Source organism: Pocillopora damicornis, chromosome 3 (genome assembly GCF_964200805.1).
Source record: "Pocillopora damicornis chromosome 3, jaPocDami1.2, whole genome shotgun sequence".
Taxonomy (NCBI): domain Eukaryota; kingdom Metazoa; phylum Cnidaria; class Anthozoa; order Scleractinia; family Pocilloporidae; genus Pocillopora; species Pocillopora damicornis.
The window spans coordinates 2,130,140-2,152,759 of record NC_142672.1 but is presented as its reverse complement, the minus strand read 5'-3'; the positions used below and the strand labels follow the sequence as shown (position 1 = coordinate 2,152,759).

Genomic DNA, 22,620 nt, shown 5'->3' with positions numbered 1-22,620 from the left:
ACGGGACCACATTTGCTCCCAGACTATACAACGCTTGCCTGCCGGCATACGATTTGAACTGAATTTCCGAGAAATCTACAATCCCTCGAGATAGAAATAGAGAACCATCTGAATTTTTTTCTCAAAACATTCGGAAATTCCTGAAGTACGCCACATTCTTATAACCATTTGCAACCAAAACACCTCCATGACTTTTGACAACATAACGGGGATTCCATGACGTCACCAGATTGTCGTTAAGGTATACATTGACTTTCCCTGCAGGAAGGGCTGTTGATACGGTCACCTTGACACTGAACCACTCTGCTCCCTTGGGGGGACCGGCAGGGCAAGTACTGCTTTTGGCTCCGTCAAACTTTGGTTCGGCTTTGTAAACGTAACCTGTTTGAAAACAACCGCGAACACTGTGCAGCCTGAGAAAAAGAAATAGGGAAAATTAGAGGTAATTATGGCATATCTTAATCGACAGTGGGATAAAATGGCTCTGCAATAGTCAGTACTTTTTGCATCTGTGAAGAGGCAGGCAAGTAAATTTCTAAGCCTTTTGACTAATAAAAGCATCTGAAAGCCAAATCGGATCAGCCAGTGGACTCCAAATCTTCTCGGGTAGGTTATCACTTCTTACTTTGTTGCACGCTCGAGACACACGTTTAGTTTTAAGTCTTTCAGTTTATGTTTCCACAATATTTCTGCAATTTTTTCATATTCCGTCCATTCCCTCGCACTTAATGTGTATTTCTGATTTTGTCAGTGCTTCTGCAAAGGAAGCGTGATAAGAATCAGGGCCAGTTTCAGTAAACTCGGATACTGGTTGTCCACCGCCGCCTAGGAGACCTCTTATGGCCGTCTGTTTAGCCCCCGAACGGGCCATTGTTTTTTTGGGTTTCGTGGGTGTTGCCGGTTATAATACCATCGGCAGCCGCTTATCGTAAAAATTTTTGAAACCTATGGTGAATTTAAACACGAAGGCGCGCTATAAAAGGAGAGGTGCCTTAGGTACCTCTGGATCATTTGTCAATCAACCGTCGTGGCATACAGAACTCCAAAACAGCTTGAGCTGCAGTCAATGCAAGGCACTGACTAGAGGCGCATTTCTCGTTAAATTTCTACGTTTTCATCAAAATGGAAGAATTTGTTGAGGTTTGTATTACCTTCCTCCGAACGAAACCGTCTTCGTTTTTGGCGGTAAATTTGAAATTCGAAATGATTCGCTTCGCCATCGCTCAAAATTGCCATTGCGTAATTTCATGTCTGTTTCCAAATACTGGATGTAGATAACTGTAAGAATAAAAAGAAAAGATGAAGAAATGTTCAAGGCATTTCTTCAACAATGCGAAGGGGAAGTGCTGTCAACCCAGCGGATGAAAAATAAAAGCAGAGCGACTGTTGCAGGCGAAGTTCTGGAGCGCGCGAGTGAACCGTCGCCGACCACCGATTCACTTCAACATGTCCAGGCGTCGATGTCGCCAAACGAATCATCTGTACGGGCTTCCTCCACAAATGGTACGATTTCTTTTTCTTTTTCTTTTTTTTAATCTAAGTATAATATGATTACAACAATACTGGATGATTCTTGACCTTTGGAACAATACATTAGAAAGGTAACTTAGGATTACAGTTCGACACTAACAATCACTGTGATAATGTATCACCAAGATTGAAACACTCGCGTAACACTATAATTTCTCAGAAGTAACTAATTGCAGAGTTTTTACAAACTAGGAAATACTAGTTAGAATATACTTGCAAACCACAGATTTTTTCGTATGATGCGACAGTTCATGTCTTAGACTGCTTCCTTTTGATGCCTTCATTTTCCGAAATGCAGCCTTGCGTGACACCTACAAAACGTTTTGCCCTGCCTAAGAATGTTTTGAAAGGAGTTATTTCTTTAGAACTACAGGTTGTATTTATTGCAATATTTTATACTACACCTTGGGCAAACTTGTCAATGAAACATGAAAAATGTACATAAAAATTGTCCAAAATAAAATGTAGGCGGGAAGACCAGTTGTACGATCATATCAGACTTCATGACTGTTCAGTTACGCTTTCGCTCTAATAGTTGTTTTACTTTGTCTCCACAATAGCTGATGCAAGAGGGGACGAGTTCGAAATGTGTATTTACTGTCGGCAAACGCCATGTGTAACGACCGACAGTCGCGAATACCTTGGCTATCGCGAAGCACATATTCAAAATCACGTGCGACGAAGAAAAGATTACAAGACGTACTGGAGAGCATTGAACAAATGTGGGCTCTGGAAAGACCCTATTTATCAGGCTAGAAAAGTCGAACTGGGGGACCACGTTAATGCTGTGCGGGAAAGGATGCCCAATTGTGTTATAAAAGATGTGAGGTCAAGGTTTCCTAACCCTCCTGGTATTCCCTATATGGGGCATAAAAGGGAATAATAAAATTCTCATTCAAATGCCCACGTCAAAGAGAGCCCAAGTACCAAATTGTTTATGGTCCATTTTATAATGTCCACACAGCAAATTATAGTGACTTTCCTATAAGTTAGGAAAAGATATACAGTGCAGAGAAAAGTAACAGATAATGAGTCTACTTGGAAAATACCTAGTGTCAAACCTCATACTCATGTTTTCATCACTTAGTACCAGCAGTTGGTAGAATTGGTCCTCCCTAATGACCTCACATATTTTACAGGACATTTGGGCTCCTAGTTGTAATTATCACAGAAACTGTGGTGCAATGGAAAACAGATGAGACATCATTTGTTTATATTAAAAAAGGTAGACCAGATAGTTTCTCTGAAATGAAATGTCTTTGAAGTAAGCACCCTGGTCTCTGCCAAGCGATTTGGATGCCTGGCATGTTGGTACATCTGTAGAGACGATGCTTCTCGATTCACATTTTCATTCTGTAAGACAAATGAGTCAATAAGCATGAGATAGCAGTGAATCAAAAAAGTGCCAAAGTTATTTTGACGAATTAACATAAGTTTCTTACCCAATCAAGAATGGCTAACTCCATGCGCATGTTGTATGAGTCATCCCCATAATGAATCCGCTTTGCAGCATAAATGAGCATCACTGAATGGAGAGACTCAATCCAATATGTTTCCCTGCACTAAAGAAGGCAACAAATTATGGGTGATTTTTCTTTAACTGGAAAATGAATTATTTTGTTCAACTCATTTATGGCCCTTACCTCAACATCATTAATTTGGAAGAAGAGATAAACTTCTTCATGCAAAGAAACATAAACATACAGCATGTGTCAATTATTTACCTGCATGTAGTCCGATGCATGCCTATAAATTGAAGTGCTCATAATGGCTTTCCTGTAGGCAGCTACTGCTTCAGGTTTAGTTAACAGTCTTTTGCCCATCACATAGCCATTCTGCTTGCACCGTGACTCTGCATGGCATCTGACATGATTACCCTGAGTAATAAATACACCAAGTTATGGAAAAATAGATTAATAAATCAGTAGTAATAATTATAGTAAATATAATGTCTCTTGTTCGCCATTATTAAAGAAATATGTGCAATCTTTGAGGTAATGATCATGTCATATCTTGCTAGAATAACACAACAAAAGGTACTTACAAAAATGAAAACAAAATACTATGTTCTCTCAATAAACAGTCATTCAAATTACCTGGTAATGGTCAACTACATTCAACAGTGTACCCTGAAATTCTTCTTCAGTGGGTGGACTGTTCTTCATGCAGAAGTACACATGAGTCCTTGTACTTTTCACTGTAAAATATTCACAATTATTATATTCCATTGTATTCATCTCATATCAAGAAGGAATTTGACATCTGCAGATAATTGTAGAGAGAATATAGCTTCCGATGACTCTCATAAGAGAGATATCTTACCTTTGTCGGACAATTCAAAAAACCACTTTGAGCCCTCATCCCTCTGTGGTCCTGAGGCAACTTTCTTCATTGCTTTAGTCACAGACTTTGCACCTGAAAATAAACAAAAAATTTTAATACCAATAAAAGGCTAATTTTCAAGAAATAGTCATAATTATCAAGACAAAATGAGCCAAAAAATACAAGTGTATACTGAGTACCATGCCAAGAGTCAAAGGAATTAAGCATTCCTTTTGACAAGATCCATGTTTTTAGCTGTAATACAAAGTCATGTGCCACCTCTGCAACATGGAACCCTGAAAAAAGAATTACTTTAGTTGCATTATAAAATATACTTCTGATCTCCATATTTGTACTACATATGTGATAAGATATTATTGAGGATGCAAACTTATCATACCTTGTGTCTCACAGAGATAAGTCAACAGCTCTTTTGTCATAGGGACCTCACGGCTTACTGCTGAAGTTTCATTGGCCTTACTCCAGTTGACAACTGCTAACACCTTTTTGGTCCTAAAGATAATCAGTGCAAATGAAATGATTTTAGGAATGGTGTTGAACATAATAGAGGTTCAACATATCATACAAAGAAATCGAGTAGAAAGCATCTTACGAGAAAGAAAGGGCTGACACTGTTGTGTGTGCTGCTGATCGACTGGAATCATGCCTTGCATCTGTTATAACACACTGCAGGAAAATGGTAGAAATCAAAACATAAAAATGGTCACATTTCTCTACTCACAGATATTTTCAAGGTGTACAATCTGATATAAGATTTTATATCTTTGTACGTGCCAGTCTACATAATATACTCCGAGTATGGCAGGTGTATAAGTATGTGGCCAAAGACAAAATGAAGTTAAAATGACTACTTGTACCTCTCCATTCACAGCATATGCAGGGTTACTCTTCACTTGTTCTTGAGCAGCCAACATCGACTCATTGGAAACCCTCTTCACGACTGTCAAGTAACCAAGCTTTTTGAAGACTGTTGAAGTGATTAAAAATAGAAGTATTTTAGAATGCATCTGGTAGGGCAGAAACCAAAGAAGGAACAGTTCAGTCAGTTTGAGCTATCTTGATAGAACATTCATGATTTAACAACCTGCAAACTGCTGTTGACTGCCTTCTCCTTGCAAGAAGAAAGACTACATGATTTTCAGAGCATCTGAGAATGTGCATTGCTAACCTGTGTCGAAGGTCTTTTCTCCCTCTGACCCGATGTTGGCTGCTTGACAGAAACTTGTGTATTGTGTCTCTGTCAAGCCACAGGACAATACTCCATGAATCAATCTATGAAAAAGAGAGACAGATAAGTGACCAGTTACAAAAAACAAAAACTCTAAAATACCGAGATAATAAATTTCAGTAAATTTAGAGCAAAAAATGAAAGAGTGCTCACCTCAAATTTACATAGTACTTTGGAGGAGATCCTCCCATGATGGGGGAGGAGAGCCACTTGAAAGAATCTCCACCAACGCATGAAATTGTCACTGACACGACATGACTCTGTCGATTGAAGACAAGTGATTCGCAATCGAGGGGTTTTCCACAATAACAACATGATGTCGATAGCGTATTACAGAAAAAAGAAAACAGAGTTCGCAGAGATTCTTCGCTGCAGAGATATATGGAGTCGTTCTCTGCTGAAGATGCAGTGATTTGCATTCTTTGTGGCGTACGTTCTGCTTGTGGAAGAGAAATTGGAGAAGAAGGATCACTGAAAGGCAAAGAAATACGCGAAGATGGAGTAGAAGAAGCTGAAGGAATCGAAAACCGTGCAGTTGTGGATGGTGTAGAGAGAAGAGAGGGGTTCGGACTTCCCGTTGATGATAAGCTCAGATCGCTCGATGTCAGTCGTTTCCTCTCAATTTTCTCCTCAAAAGCTAACAGAAGAGCTTCCATTAAATCTGCATTCTGTGTGCTTGTGGTCGCTTTTGTGAGATTCAATGAGCCTCTGGCCATCTTTATGCGGTCTTTGATGCCGAGAAGTCTGCTCTCCTGAGTTCGAGGAACTTCTATGTTGAACGAGAACTGAGGACCTCGATCCGTTGGACGCTTTTTCTTGGGTACAGATGGGTTATTTCCCTCAGCCATAACGATTAAATTTCCCAATAAAAATATCTTTCGAGCAGCGACAGCCAAGACTTTTCCCCAAACTGAACTAGAGTTGTGAAATTCTGTCTCAAAATCGCACTTACTTGCGAAATCATCCACATACTTTAGAGGTTTTGTCACAGAATATTGTCACAAATAATAATAGTCTGAGCATTGCGCATAGAATGTTTCATGAATCCGCTAGTTTCAATGAGAATAATCTGAAGGCTCGGAGAACCAATGTGTATAAGGGGCTTGGGACATAAGCCGAAGTTACACGGCGCGAATTTTGAAAAGACAACTGTACGAGTGTCTCGTCGACCGCAGATCGCGCTTTGAGCGGCCGAACGATAACTTAATGCCAATTAATATCAAAATGAGCTCAATTATGGGAATTAGAGTCAACAACACGCAATATCTTCTAATTTATTGACACAAAAAAACACTTAAAGTGTGTCTTTTATGCAGACCGTTTCACTCATGGTGGGACCGTTGGTCGCCATATTGGATGAGTTTTGCATTTGAGCTGAAACAAAGGGGAGGAGCCAAGCTATTTATAGCGCGCCTTCGTGTTTAACTGATTCTCAGACAGTTCAAGTCCTCTCTGATGAGGATGAGGGGTGTAAGGCCCTTCTTCTTCCCATAATCTTTTGTTTACCCGTGAAAAACATTTTTACCCATAAGTCTCACTCAAAGGAATCACTATAGTACATGGAATATTACTCTGCCGAGTTATACTCACTCAAATTGATCGTGATAAATAGAGCTTTCTTTTCATTTTTTTCTCCCCCACAAATTATATTTCAGTTTTTGGCAGTTTTGGAGCTGGAATGGCATTTTGGCCTCGTCAAGCAGTTTTCAGAGAACGATGGGCAACCACTTCCCTATAGACGATTAGGGTTGGTTTCAGAGCGATCAATCCAATCATTCGAGAATTAAACTCGATTTGTGTCAGTTTAATCTGAGACAAAAATAGCTATTCCAAACCTGAAGTACACGAAGTCATAGTTGTCCCCATCTTCAGCGTTGAAAAATACACCTAAATGCCCGAAGTTTACTCCATCTCGCCCAATAAAGTTATACATGTCCACACTTATCTGGTAGTTCCCGGTCCCGCAGCCATTCAAGTACGATACTTGACAAAAGCCATCCTTCGGCCAGCTTCCGTGATCTGCATCGAGTTTGACATACCCCGGAAATTCGACTGTTCTCGCGCATCTTTTAGAGACGTAGAGCTGAGGGTCGATTTGGAAGTTTCTAAAAAGAACCACGTTTTGGTATCCATGGAAGGTGAAAACTCCTGCACGAGCCTGTAGGGTATGATGGGTCTTGATAGTCGTCACCAAGTCTCCATTGAAATAGATCTGTGCATCTTGATCGTGAGCCTTAACTAACACTTGGAACCAGACGCCACCTTTGGGTGGACCGTTAGGACACGCTTTACTCTCGATAAAGTTCAGGTTTCCGCTTTTCATGAATCCTGTCTGATAACAGCCGCCAGCACTATGAGGTCTGTGTGCATGAAGAATGGAAAACTTAACAAATTAAATAACGTCCTTCGCTCTTGGCATATGACCCGCCTGGTATAGATGAACGGACAAATCATGTCTGCGACTCATTTGGGAAATTTCATATCGGTTATAGAGTTGAAATTCCAGATTGAAAATTGTGCCGTTCAGATGGAAAAGTTTAGATTATCAACCGTAATTAAAAGCAATCTATAAAGCTCCATTCTGTTTGCCAAGCTGGATCCTACACTTGAGAAATCTTGGCAACAGTAAACCAGTTTTCATGATACAAAGGGCCGCGTTGCGCACACTCTTGAAATGGTCTCCCGAAGAATTCCCCGCACAAATGGCATTCAGCGAGAAAGCAACAAGCGTTTGAGCAACATGTGCGCGAGTATCTATCATGTGAACAACACGCGCGAGTAACACGCGCGCGAGCTGAGGATCATTCACTCTGACCGTCGCGCAGTCGCGCCCCGTTAAAGCTAGGAGACAAAACTCACCTAAAATAGACAAAATCAAAGTTGTTCTCATCCCTTGCGTTAAAAAGCAATCCAAGATGGCCGCTGTTTATTCCCTGCCAACCTGCTTGGTTAAGTAACTCTGCTGATACTGTATACGCCTGTGATTCAAGAGTCGGTTGAGCGAGAACACGACACATGGACATTTTGTCTGAACCCATTGCGTCCAATTTGTATTGACTACTTGAAGATGATTTCATCATTCTTGTGCAGTGTGCCACCGTAGACAGGGAAAACTTGTCCCGGTCTAAATTTGAACAATTATGAAATAAGCATTAGTTTAAAAAGGTATGTGTCAGGCTAAAATCAATCATCTACACGCTACCAGCTACTACTTAGCGTGTCCCTGCCATTTTCATTTTAGATCTAACCCATTCACCTTTCTCCTTTTCAGCGCCCGAACAGAAAAAGGAGGCGAAACCCCGTCTCGTAATTTATTTCCCCTATAAGAATACATCCAGCTTAGAGGATTGTAAAATACTCTAAAAGCTTGAGATTATTTTTGGTTTATATAACTCTCAGTGTCAGTGCTCCAATATGGATATGAATATCAGAGATCCTATTTAGGGTAAATGTACCAAGATTTTGAGTAACTTTCTGATGGTGTGAAAAAATTTCGCTTTAGGAGGAGAAACAATGAAGGAGAAGATTTAATAAGAGAGGCAACAGGAGTGCATAACAGGAGCGCATAACATGAAAATCCTCCGTCTGGTCTCTAAATGGAAACTAATAAATAGAAACTAATAAATGGTGTTTGTTTTTACTGATAGAACTTTTTGTTATATCAGTAAAAACAAATACCATTTATTCGAGTCTTTCGAGAAGTCCGAGTTTGATTCTCATTATATCCCGATAACTTTTGTGTAGAAAATATTTAGCATTTTTCCTGGTTCGACGGAAAATTAAATGATTAAGAGTTTTTTATAATATCCGTATTGTTATTTAAAAAAAAAAAAAAAAAAAAAAAAATATCCGTATTGTTTTATTTTATAAGAACAAAACTAAGAATTGTTCGAATGTGCAATATTGCTCATATTATCCCCAAACCAGACAATGCCTCGTAGATACGGCTGTTGCAAACTAAAAGCATATTGAGATAGCCGTGACACTTTCTTGCTTATGCTTATTCAGATGCGATGAGTTATGTTTGGAATTCACGTATTTGGGTTTTCAAGGATTCAAACCGTGCTGAAGGAAGACTTTCTTTTTTAAGTGTCAGTAAAGGCAGAACTCAAAGCGTACAGCTGTAGCTAGCGATCGCTTATAAATTAACAAGCAAGCACTTCACGTAAACGAATGAAGTGATATTTCAACCGCAAGAGTACTTTGTAAGCGCGCTATCCAATATGCTTTTAGTTTTGCTTGGAACTGAAATAGTTTTTTTTTGAGCCCGGACAGCAAAGTATATCGTTCTCAATAGCTAATGGGAAACTACTATTAATATATGAATGAAAAATGATCTCAGTTACCATTACTGCAGTTGCCATCATTCATCGTAGAGCTGGCTAGCTCACTGTGAATGCAGAGGGTCAAGAAGGCAAAGTGAATTATACGGCTGAAAAAGAGCACTTGCATGTTGTTTCTTGCTTTAACGGTAAAGCGACACTGAATGCAGGAGCCGAAATTTGGTAGGGGTGTTTAATAAGCAGGACTCTGGGTACTCCAATAGGAAAGTAGTGCCAGTACTTTAACGGCTCGATCCTCGATAGCTACGGACATCGCTTAGTATATATAACAACATGATTTCGAGTGCAATTTGGTACTGATGGCGATTTTTTCAAAGACAAAAAAATTGCACGAGCCCGTAGGGCGGGTGCAATTTGTAGTCTTTGAAAAATTATAAGTGCTTATTTACTCCAAATTGCACGAGAAATCACGTTGCTACTTGTTGAAAATTTACATGAAAAACGCATCACAGAAAGTCGAGACAGACAAAATTCTGGCAGCGCTTACGCCCTATTTTTAATCTGCACTCGTGTTGCATGAAAAATGCACTCATTTTCAGCCGATCATACGAGCGTAATTTTTTCACGTATATTATTAAACTGAATCTTGGAGTTAACATTAGGATTAGTGTCTTTTTTTATTTCTCTCCTTTTCCATTCTCTTTGACTTTTTTCGTGGGAATATCTTAAATTTGATGCTTCTTTTTTTTGTCAAAAATGAAAATATCTGCTGATCCTTTTAAAATTAATAGGTGTGTGGAGAAGGGACGTGTAAGAGGCGTGTAACTGTCCAGCCCCACCCAATTTTGAGAGTAACTCTTGCATGCATAGCATTTTGATTCAATTTCTTTCACGAGTCGATCACGAGTACCTCTAACTATCGTCTATACATCAGGGAGACTACACTATTTTAAAATACCTTATAAAGTGAAAATCTACGTTCTCTGTCTAGCATAAAGGAAGTATAGAGACGCCAAGCCTGAACAGAAAAAATACACTTTAACCGAGTGTTGCTACTCATTGAGAGAATGCGCCTTTGTGTAGACATTCATTTGAGATGTTACAGCGAATTGCGTTACGTCACGGTCGTTGTGATATCTCGTGACAGATTTAAAGCGTAACATCACAACAAACATGGCTGGTCCTTCTCCAGTTGATAGTTTCTATGCGACTTTTCCGAGACTTAAATCTGTTCTTTATCGGAGTACGTCGATATTAGCTTTCATTCTTTTCTTCCTCACATATCAAATGGCCATTTTGGAATTCTTAATCGACGAACAAGAGAAGGGTGTCTGTATTTCAGCAAGTAAGCACTATTCGAATTTCTTCTTTGTGTTACGCATTTCAAACAGGCTTTCACTTTTTCTTCGTTTGTCTTTAATCGGTCACTTTTACAGTCTAATTTTGCTCGTTTGACACGAACGAAGAGGGAATGATTTCTTTAATACAGGTGTAATCTTGTGATGACCATGAAAACTGCATAGGACATTGCTATTGACGAAAGAAATTACAATTTGTTAGTGCACATTCCGCTTCACGTGGCTCTTTGGGTTTTCAATTCATGGTCACATTTTTCGGGTGATGTTGCTATATAAATTTGTATCTTAACAATTTTTCTCCACTGGTGTGATGTGAACTTATATTTCTTCATTTCCAGAGAACTGTCTGGTATATACAAGCGTTGATGTTCAGCCGCTGAACAATTCGAGTCTACCGACAAACTCTACCGAGGTATGATATTTTTGCCAAAAATTTATATTTTCGTTCCTATGGTTGTGAACGTCTCTGAGAAATTTTCGCCGTATGGTACTGAAATTGCCTTTTTTTATTTGAATGCAAAGCGAATCCTCACAAATGATTGCAAATCTCTGGTTTTGTCAGTTCCTTTTCGAGTGTAATTTTTGATCAGGGTGTGCGTGGATAGTCACTTAGCAGTTTTCATCATCAATGTCAATGATGTTTGTCAATGATGTTTGTCAATGATGTTTGTTAATGATGATGTCGTAAGGGGGAACAATTTTTGTCACAACAGGTTGAGTGATAGTTTCTGAATCAAGCGTTCAGAGTAGATGTTGGTATTAGCAGACCCGTACGTAGAGCAAGTTTGTAGTTCCCATTTTTCGCGTTAAGAATTTATTCAGTTCATCTTTACGACTTCCGGCACCAATTGCAGTTATTGATTAACCTGTGACTTCTCCCTTATATAGCAAATGACGATGTTACGTACAACAATGATGAGAAAAGCAAAATCATGATCCTAATTGTTGTCTTAACCCTTTCACCTTGTAAGAGTGACCAACATCCAATTTCTTTCCATAATATCACCCTTCAATTAAATATTGAGGTCAGGAAAAGAAAGGAAATTATTACAAAACGAAGAAGCCCTTGATTGTTGAACAAATTCTCCTTGTCAGCACCTCAGGAATTGTATAGAGAACAGTATGGAGAACATGCATACTGATCTTAGGGTATAGAGGATTAACGTAACATTAAACCTCTTCTCACTTATTTGGGAGGACATTAGGAAAACCTTCAGAGCAGGATTACTATAAATAGGAGCTGAAGAATGAAAACAATGCTTTTTATTTCATTTATATTGAGATTTACTCTGTGAAGTACTATCAGTCATGTCTCTGATTGGATGAATGATGTATTTTCACCATCATTTGCTTGGTACTTCATAGTGTAAATAAAAACATACCATGATAAGTGCTTGAACAATTTTTACTCTATCCCTTGATGCATAAAAAACTGACTTGTTTGTTTTCAATTGTTTGTTTTCTTGATGCATCATACCTTGTAAATAAAAATCATTCTTGGTCACTTTCCATTGAATAATCTCTATGTCCTTACTGCTTGAAAAATTATCTCAACTTACTTGAAAATGGCAATAGTGATTTTCTTTAGGCTATATTCATTTTGGCCCCAGTTTCCAATCATGCTTTCATCAGTCGGGGTCATTCTCAGAAGTTAAGATTTCTCATCTCTGGTCATGCTTGAGTTTTCTCTGCCTAGTAAAAATTCCTTCTAATTTATCAATATTTTATTTGCCATCAGTGACTGTGGCACCTGGAGTCAAATTTTTCACTTTTTTTTTTTTTAACGTGTGATGAATGCTAGAGACACCAGGTATAAATGTAAATACAGGTAGATGAATAAATATATACCAGTAAATAGGATATACTGAATATTACATTCACTTTGATTGGTTATCAGTAGTGATCTATTATAGGACTGATGCTTGGATTATTTTGCCATCAGCAACTTTTACTTCTTTTGAAGAAAACGCCAAAAATTTTGAGTTTGTAAAACATATTTCAACAGAAACTTCTATCATCTTCAGTTAATTAATGTACAAAGCATTGGAAGTTGAATTTATAATAATTAGAAAAATGCTAATTATGATAAATGGTGATAACAAGAAAGATGCAAAGCATGAAAGTGTGAGAATTAAAAGGATAGTTTTAGATTGAAATGAAGTAATTGTTGATTCAAAGAGGGTTGTTCTCTTTGAATATGAATAACCTCTTTTATCTTAAGTTGAAAACTGGTAAAGACATGATCCAAAACATGGAAGCTATCTGCTGAGCACAAATCATGACAATGTTTAGAATCTTGCAGATGTTTGAAAGACCCTTATTTTTAGTTATATGTCACAGAAGACTAACATCCACTTATATGTATATATGTATCTATATAGAGTAGATGTTATTTGATGGCTGGGAGGTCGGTATAATTAAAAACTTTGACAAAGGTTGTGCTGCATTTTCAAGCCACAAAAGCATTATTGTGGCTGCGAGCAGAGTAAGGAAATTCTAGACTGCCTAAGAACCAATCAGATTGCAGGATTCATTGGTATGACGTCATGTCAAACTAAACTACTATTATCATTACTATTAATATTATTGTTATAATTATTATTATCACTATTATTAATTTCATTAGTATTACCTTTTTTTGTCTTCTGTTAACTTTTTTCAGACCAGCACTGACCCTGTGGAGAAAGTTGTACTTATCCTGGTTACAACACATACAGTCTGCATGTTGTTGGGAACTTTGATCCTAGGACTTGCAGCAGATGCCAGTGGCAGACTGAAGACTCTCCTTGCTTCTGTTTTTGTGATTTTTATAGCAGGGATAGCAAGTTCTCTTGCTTTTCATTTTCTTTGGATATTTATTTTCCTGCGAGGTGTGATTGGATTTGCAGCAGGTACATAAAGTTAAAGCTGAACAGCAACATTCTTAATCTTTTATCTCCCAGAAGTGATTAACATGTAACTTCTCCCCATCATATGCATACATTATCCAGCAAATCGGTAATAAGAATACTTAAACTAATCAAGTAGGAGTTTTTATCTTGATCTAATACCACATTGTTGTAACTAATTTACAATGAAATGTGTAACATCTAGAGGGGAGAAATAACAATCAGATCTTGGGGTTAAAGAGTTTATTCTGTATGGTGCAGTCTGAGCTGACAGCTCAAGTAGTGAAACCATCATCAAAACCTAATACAAGGTTTTCCACACCCTGGGTAACCAGTTTGTTTTTGTTCTAGCTGGCGCCATTCAAATCACGTTGATTCTGGTGGCTGAATACGTCAGTTCGACTCATCGACCAACCTTACTGTCATTTTTTTGGATTACTACAACTCTGGCCTACATGTCAGCAGCTGGGCTCGCCTATGCGCTGCAAAATATCCAAATGTTCATTCTTGGAATGACGCTTCCATTACTACTGACCGTTCTGCTGTGGAAGTATGTTCATTTTTAGTACTAAAATGCCAGTTTTTGCCTGACCACTTTATAGCGCATCAGATCATATCCACATGTATTTTGCGCTATATAAGTAATAAATTATAATTATAATTATATAGCAGGTTTACCGTTACCAAAGGCGGGGCTTCTAAAATACTTCTTCGGAGTTAAGGAATTTGATACCGTAGTTAGGTGTTGTCTTTCGGTGGGTTGAAAACTCATATGCGGACTTGAAAGCCGGGACTTTCTGATTTTCTTTTCTTGTCGTTCGACCTTTACAGGCCTGAAAGTTCCCCTTACGAACATCAGCTTGTTGTCGAGGCTACAGTCCGCCAACTACCAACACACTCCTCAATTGAACGCCAGTTTGAATGTTGCTGAAGCCTCAGGGAGGGAATAATTTCGCATTCAACAAAAACCGAGGCAGCATTTCTTTTTTTCAAATTTACCCACGCTCCTGTGGGCGAAGCCTAATCACGTTGCTTGAAATCTCGGAGTTGTGACTTACTGACACAGTTCGTATCTAAAGGACAAGCATTTTGCCTCTCTTAGGTTCGCTCCGGAGTCTCCCCGTTGGTTTCTACTCAATTCCTCCTCCGATGAAGAAATAAACGAGGCGCATGTGCTGTTGGAGCGAGCAGTTGACGAACGTCAAAGGAAAACCTCAAAATTTAGAGACTGTTTATCGATGTGGAGAAAATTTTATACCCCACCAAACGTGGAGTCGAACAACCGATGCTTTGCTTTTCTACGACGCAAGGATCCTCGAAGAAAAACAATTGTGTTGGCGTTTGCATGGTGAGTAAAGAAAGTTCTTGAACCGTTAGAGGAGCAGGGGTTGCTGTTTGACGAATAATAATGATGATTCGCTATCGTTATATATTAGGTGATAGATAACTGCCATTCAAATCTACATGTGCCATTTTTTTTTTATAACAAGACATGGTACGTGTTTTTCTATCCCATTTTTTTTTTTTATTATTTTACCATTGCACACTGTTAAGCCGTTCACCCACTGTCTATCAGGGAATGTATAGCGAGTAGCGTAGCCAATCAGTTTGCAGCGTTTGTAATAAAATGCTAGGAGACTTATACTATCGATATATACCTCCCACTAACGCAGCATCACAGTTTCTATAAAAATTTACCTCCTTTATTCTAATGAGAGTTTTCTTTTACTGCATTTGAATTGGGTTTGAAAGTCAGGGAGGTAATCATAATCTTGGTAGTTTGAGACAAAAATGGCGGTGGCGATAATGCAAAAGCACCCTGCTGGGGAATGAAGGTGATGGTTTGGTGATTTGGTTCGCTGGCAATCAATTTGATGACGATGAAGTGGACGTTGACAATGACAATAGTATGTTGATTGTAGTGATCATGATTTTGCTGTTTGATGCAACCTCGTTCCAAGGATGAGAGAGTGCCTAGGAACTAGGTTGGTGAAGATGTTGTTGACGACAACGACAGTCATGGCGTTATCGATGAATAATGAAAGAAATAAACGAAAACAACGATCCTAGCAGTCAGTTGTCGCAAGCAGAAACTTACTAAATTACACTAGTATTCGTTTCCTAAGGTCTAACTTTTCTTACTATTTTTCATGACAGGTTTTCCTTGGGAATATTGTACCGTGGACTGAACATAAGTTCTATACAGCTTCTTCCGAATTTCTATGCGAACTATGCAGTGCGAGAAATTGTCCACCTGCTTGGAGTTGCTTTATTCTTCTTTATGGTCACAAGGTAAAATGTTTACTCTCCCCTCCCTCATTCCCCCTGCATTTGTCTCTTACTCCCTCTCCCCGAGTTCCCCTCCGCTTCCCCCCTCCCCTCCCCCCTCCCCTCCGCCATACATGTCGTGTACGTGTCATGTGTTAAACTTTTTTCAGGATCGGTCGACGTGCATGTACGGTTCTTTCCATGATGTTCGCCGGTGTTTTCTGTTTGCTGTTCTCTCTCGCTTCTCGTGAATTTTTGAAAGCAGGTAACTGACTTTCGCTTTTCTTTTGAGTGTCATTTGACCAATAGTAAGGCAATCACAACAACCAATCAGAATGAAAGAAATTATTACAAGGACTCAAAATGAAAACAAGAAAGCGCGGGAAAATTCATTTTTTCGTCGTGTCTACCTCGCGTAAAATGCTAGCTGCGCCTCTGATTCTTACACCTATTGATATAAATATGTATGCGTTTTTTTGGGTCTTTTTTTTCAGAGCGTCATGCAGTCACGTTAGTGATTCAGTTAACAGGCCGTGTATGTATGATGGCTTCCCAAGCTTCGCTCAATTTATATTCCATTGAATTGTTCCCGACAGTAGGCAGGTGATTATACTTTATGTTAGTTACTTTAATACTGATTGAGCCGTACGATCCGCGGGATACGGTAACGAGGTGGCACAGAAGAGCAAATCCCATTAAAAGGCGAGGTGTATGACTGTAGCGTTCCAGAGTATCGGAGATCATGAATGAATAAATATGTTAGAGCAATTCTATAATGTGGATTCAGTTCTTAGCTTTATGGTGTTAGTTTATCAGTCTCTCCGTTAGAAATTACAATTGAATTTTAGAATACGGTTTTTACCCCTAGTTTCAATTCATATCTACAGATGCTCGGCCGTTTGCTTGGTATTTAGTTTTGCCTACTTGGGCGAAGCGCTGGCTCCTCTGATCATGAAGCTCCAATTGCAGACTCAAGCCGTAGTGCCGCTCGGTGTGATGGGACTCCTCTCTCTGACAACTGGTTTTTTATGTCAATTTTTTCTTCCAAAAACCAAAGGCAGGGAAATTGAGACCTTTGAAGATAGCACGGAAATTGATGGTTTAAAAGAGAGGAGTCCAAAATTTTATCGAAGAAGAACGACGAATCGAAGATCACAGCAAGTTGAAATGACGGAAAGTACTGAAAACACAGTCAATGATGCGAGATGCGACGAAGACGCGGTAAGAAATGAACGCCTTTTTCCGTGAAAACTTCTTCTTTTTTAGAAAATGTTTATCTAATGCACAGTTTTTTCCTTTCTCAGAAACTTCGTCAAAGTTGGGAGGTATCGTTTGATCGCGTGTCTCAAACCTCACATTGGGAGGTATGAGAGTAGTTGACCGTAGCCTTCTTAAATACAATACCCTCATTCTCACAAAAACCTTGTTCGGTAAATAAAAACTAAGCTGGTTAGCTCAATTGGTATTATAACGAACCCACAAAATGACCAGCTTCCAGCTGGCTTGTTAGCATAGTTGGTAGAGCACTGCACCGTTATCGCATAGGTCATGGGTTACACTTCAGTAAAGGCCTGAATTTTTTTCAGGCCTTATTTCCACTACTGCTTAAATAGTGTTCATTACTGCGAAGATCTATTTCATATTTAGTTATTGTTCCTCAGTACACATATATGATTTTCATATATTCACAGTCAGTGAGTGAAGTTTACAACTCCACGGTTCTTCAGTGAGGAACCAATTCTGGTGGCAACGTGCCATTGTAAAGATATTTACGTTTTTCTTAACAGATGCTGAGTTACGAAGACGCAAAAAGGAAGTAAGTGAGATAACCTTGTTGTATTTAAGCTGGCTGATGAAGGTAGTCAAAACAGGTCGTGCAGCAAATAAAGAAAACAGAACAGGTGTTCTGGACACCAGGCCCCAGTTGTTTGAAGGTCGGATAACCCTATATATTGAATAAATCGCCATCTGGTGGAAAGAGTAGTTCATTTTGTAATCCCTTATCCTTAGGATAGCGGTTTATCCGTTGGATAGTGTTATCCACCCTTTGAACAACTGGGATTAGACGGACACGTTGAACTTCCCGTGTCCAGATCATTTTGAGGAAAGTACCATTTCATGTGACTTTCTTGTCTAACAGTTGTTCAAAAGATGATTTGGTGCAATTGATAGTTCAATTTCATTTCTCTTTTAGAACTCTAAGCATCTCTACACATCAAAGCTTTGCAGAAGAATCCCATATACTGTCTGAGGAAGACATCGACAAGGTATCAAGTGTCTCAAGTTTTCTTAATTCAATCAGATCTTCTGCCAGTTGGCACGGAAAATGTTTCCACCGTTTCATCTAGAGTGTGTAATCAATTCCCTATCGCGAGCGAGCGAGGAGTGAAGCGTTGACAAATCTCGCGTGTTTTTACACGCGCCTCGAAACTCTCGCGTGAATACTTCTCAGTGGCTATCTAAACCTTGTATACTCGCGATTCCATGTGAAACGAGCTCATATAATGTAATAGGGTCTGTACCAACTCTTCCGCGGTTTCAATAAATTCTGAACAAACATGGTTTTCGATACCAAAATCTCTTGACTGATTGACAAGGAAATGTATAGTAGTTAGAAAAGGAGACTTGCTAATCAGATCCTGGGAACTTAAGGTTTAACCCGGTTTGATTGTTTTCAGCTGGCCCTTAATCTCCAATCAACAACGTGGATCTTGGCCTACAGCACATTTCAACATGGTATGAGTCTTAATACATTATATCACCGGGTCAGAGAAGTTGAAACTCCTGTTCTTCTGGTGGTCGAAGATAGCAATGGATTTGTAAGTATTTTTTTTCATTTTTTCTTTCATCGTTTGCGAGGCGGAATCAACCCTGTCAAGATAAAATCCAAAAATGCGATGAAGGGTAACAGACCATCTGCATATAAGACCTTTTATCCAAAGATTGCCGACCCCCTAAATAAGTTGCCTCTAAAATACGCGTTTCAATGAGTATCCTGGCGGAAGGAAGCTAATAGTTTTAAAAGGGAAGTGTCCAGAGAACGTTTCTCATAGTATTTAACGAAACATCGATGACTTAGCCTTGGAAGCCCAACCAAATGTGCCTTTTTCTGTGGCAGGTGTTTGGTGTGTTTTCTCCAGTGGCACCCAGGATTGGTCCTGACAAATTCTTTGGCGTTGGGAAATCATTTTTCTTCACTTGTAAACCGAAATACGAGGTATGAAAACAATTGAAAGGAATTTTGAAAGGAATTTTTATTCGCATTTAGTGCGGTAGTAAGCTAGTTTTGCTTTACCACACTGTCAATCAGACACAAACTCACACTAGTCTCTCGCGTATCAACGTGCCTTTGGCTGTTTTCATGTATTGTCTTTGATTTACCATCGGCTGTGTATAACATTTATGTAAATTAGTTTTTTTGTTTTGTGTTTTTTATAAGAATATATTTGCCCCGATATGATAAAAAGTTTATATCAATCTCTGAACAATCGCGAAAGGAATGCAGCATTACTTTCGTCTGTCAACAATTTTTTTTAGTTCTTCGGGTTATATAGTAGATGATCATTATATGTTGGGAAACGGGCGAGTTCTTGATTGGCTTTTGCTGATTACTGTGGTTTTAGTGTTAGGATACTCTATCAAGGTGTACTTCAGTGTTTCTGTTCCTTGTCTTTGTTTTTGACTTAGCGCATAGTTCGCTTGAGTTAACAACCTAAATTTAAATTTATTTACGATGTTGATTTCCTCAGATCTATCCATGCAGTGGAAAGAATAATTATTACATGACAGGAGACAACACAAACCTTGCATTTGGATGTAGCAAGTAAGTACTTAAAATAATGTTTAAAGAATTAAACGCGGTTAGCTATTTAATCTAAGTGGTTCAGAAGCCGGTGAGCTGTGCAGAGAGGACGGCATTGTTTAAAAGTTGAATACCAGTTGGGTTTCTCTCTTTCTTTGTTGTTGTTTATGTTGTTATTTTAGACATTGTGTGATTGATGTTCAGTTCATAGTCGCCTCTCTAGACTGTTCACAGCCATCTATGACCATCTATTTGAGCACCTGAAATAAACGATGGGAGATCCAAGGCGCTTTCCGTTAGTCTAAAAAACCAATTGTGAATGTTTATTAATACAATTTATCTCCCCAACCAACGATGTGGCACGTAAAAAAATTTTTTTACTCGACTCACCAAAGAACGGGTGCAAAGGTGACCTTAAAATAAAAAAAATAATTCATGTTAAGCTTGACTTTACGGCAACCTGAAACTTAGCCGCTGATTGAAAACGCCCCAGTGAAGAGACAGTTGATTCTATAGTTCCAGAGAGACACGAGACAATTATCAGGGAGACATGTTTATAACTTTCAGGGGGAAATTTGGCTTGTGGCTGGACAGTGAACTTTACCATGGTAGAAGCACTGCGTGTGATACTTACAACAGTGAAATGCTATCCGCGACAGAGGACTTCATTTGTATCGGAGTGGAAGTCTGGGCATTTGGTTAGGTATGGTGTGACCAACGCGCCTGCCTCGCCACCGTGTCACGCACATCGACCGTTTTAGCTACCATCTCATCAGAAATATAACAATCACAATCCCTACACATCAGAGAGATACCTTTGGATGGATCTTTGAATTGATTTGATCACGCTTTAACAAAAACCATTTATTGACCTGTTCAACAAATGGAAAGAATATCAGTTTACTTATATACGTGTCTTTTCTAATTAACTACGAAATAACGCCAAATGGTAAAGCCATGAAGCAACTGTCATTCAATTAATATAGATGAAGAAATTAGTAAATAAAAAATGTTATTATCGCGATTTATATCATGTAAAAATGACCAGAAAATCCTCAAGAAATATTCACTAATTATTCTCAATTAGATTTAAGCTCACGGAGATTTCCTTTTTAAGAGTTCGATTCATTCCGCGCGCGCAAATTGATAAGCTAAGTATGTAACGTAGCCTGCGGACTAGCTCGTCTCTCGGAGAGATGCTCCGAAGATGCTCGGAACATGCTCGTGCAATGGCGCCAATGAGAGCCTGGTCGTAGACTATTTGTTAACGGTCTGCAGAATATATATATCTGAATGAACCGATAATTCTCTTCGTTTCGGTTCCACTTTTAGGGTTAACCCTTTAACTCCCATGAATGACCAAGACAGATTATAAGTTGATCCAGTACCATATTCTCCAAACTAACATCACAAGAATTGTATGGCAGACAGTAAGGAGAATTACTAGTGAGATCTTGAAAGTTATAGGGTTAAGTCCTCTTTATAACGTGTAGCACGCGTGTAGTAGCAGTATTTTTGCAGAAATGCGGTACAAACGTGATGAAATACAAATTATACAGATGTTACATAATTTAAAGTATCAAAATAAATCGTTTATCAATTAATTTTAATATCAGAGAGATTTGAAATAAATTAGAAAATACATCTATCATGAAAAAAAATTGTAAATAGTTTGTCATTATTGTGAGTAAGATTTATGATGATCTAAAGAATTACACAGTTGAACATTCTCAGATTATTACAGACGAACTGATTCTTTGGCAATAAACCAACAACCATAGAATAGGAAGAATGCTTAATTAATGCAAATATGATTAATTCCTTTCCAAGCCAATGTAAAACTCTGTGAAATACTTATTTTGTATTTAATGACGTTACAAAAAAAAAAAGTGTATGCTTTTTAACATTCAAATTCTAAAAAGTGTATTTCTTTAGTAAACAGGTAATGAGGAGAAAAAAAACAAAAACTAACTGCTTCTTGAGGAGTATTGTCGCCTACCACGGAGCACTATTTTCTTGATGCAATAATGATATACATTAAGAAATTACGCGCTTCTGATTGGCTGAAAACGTGTGCATTTTTTACGGAACATGAGTCCAAAGTTGTAATACGAGTGCAAAGTTGTATTAAGTGTACAAAGTTGTAAAAGGGGTAAGTTTCTAAAGAAACTGTGGTGCTGCGTCGGTGGGAGAGTACAACACTAAATTACCCCGTTATACAAAGTTGTAACACGAGTGCAAAGTTGTAGTACGTGTAATAAGTTGTATCACGGGTGCAAATTACGAAAAGTGTGCGCACTGTCAAAATTTTGTCTGTCTTGATTTTTCGTGATGCTTTATCGTTTAAATTATAGTAACCTGATTTCTTGTGCAATTTGGTGTAAATGAGCACTCGTAAATGTTTCAGACTAGTGAGAAATTGCGCTCGCCCTAAGGGCTCATGCAATTTTGTGGTCTTTGAGAAATTTACCCGTCCATATTAAAACCCAATTGCACTCAAAATCATGTTATTACCAATACTAATATCTATGGACTATGGGCTGTCTAAACGTATCGTTATCACCACTACCGTGTGGTTAGATTTACAGCTTTAAATTTTGTTGACCAATAAACGTCTTTCATTAAATGTTGTGATTGTTACCCAGTTCATTTGTTTACTTGTTTCTTAAAGTCGTTGATTTTACAATTCCTCAATAGAACACCATGTAATGTCCTCATCATCAAGCAACAAATCAAGCGCAGCACTTACAGTGTTCAGAACACTTACGAACAACCTACAAATAACTCGTCAGATTCTGTTGTTGTGGCTCTTTATGACTATATTTAAAAGATAATTTGGTTTTATCAACTGAGTGGTAATGTAAATTGGCCACCCTAAATAGTTTCTAAAGCTGTCGTTTCGAGCGTTTGCTTTAGAAAC

General features: G+C 38.5%; 3 protein-coding genes across 3 annotated transcripts; 1 reads left to right on the top strand and 2 right to left on the bottom strand.

The window, feature by feature from the left end:
• LOC113665722 (putative skeletal organic matrix protein 7) lies at positions 1–9,592 on the bottom strand. The gene is made up of 4 exons (XM_089202065.1): positions 9,448–9,592; positions 7,961–8,225; positions 6,937–7,461; positions 1–413 (listed from the first exon to the last, which is right to left on the bottom strand). The coding sequence occupies exons 1-4, from the start codon at positions 9,551–9,553 to the stop codon at positions 122–124; spliced, it is 1,188 nt and encodes a 395-aa protein (XP_089058191.1). The 5' UTR covers positions 9,554–9,592; the 3' UTR covers positions 1–121.
• Positions 1,510–6,520, bottom strand: LOC149047807 (uncharacterized). The gene is made up of 11 exons (XM_089202064.1): positions 5,255–6,520; positions 5,042–5,145; positions 4,731–4,840; positions 4,466–4,539; positions 4,253–4,365; positions 4,053–4,148; positions 3,853–3,945; positions 3,627–3,727; positions 3,255–3,407; positions 2,973–3,092; positions 1,510–2,883 (listed from the first exon to the last, which is right to left on the bottom strand). The coding sequence occupies exons 1-11, from the start codon at positions 5,947–5,949 to the stop codon at positions 2,734–2,736; spliced, it is 1,809 nt and encodes a 602-aa protein (XP_089058190.1). The 5' UTR covers positions 5,950–6,520; the 3' UTR covers positions 1,510–2,733.
• A 929-nt stretch (positions 9,593–10,521) lies between the features above and the next one.
• LOC113665739 (organic cation transporter protein) lies at positions 10,522–22,347 on the top strand. Its single transcript, XM_027181461.2, has 16 exons — positions 10,522–10,729; positions 11,081–11,154; positions 13,405–13,633; positions 13,982–14,180; positions 14,733–14,978; positions 15,788–15,922; positions 16,069–16,163; positions 16,393–16,501; positions 16,786–17,119; positions 17,203–17,262; positions 17,686–17,714; positions 18,093–18,165; positions 18,577–18,717; positions 19,017–19,115; positions 19,648–19,721; positions 20,268–22,347. Exons 1-16 carry the CDS (start codon positions 10,558–10,560, stop codon positions 20,401–20,403), a joined length of 2,205 nt encoding a protein of 734 aa, XP_027037262.2. The 5' UTR covers positions 10,522–10,557; the 3' UTR covers positions 20,404–22,347.
• Positions 22,348–22,620: the final 273 nt, after the last annotated feature.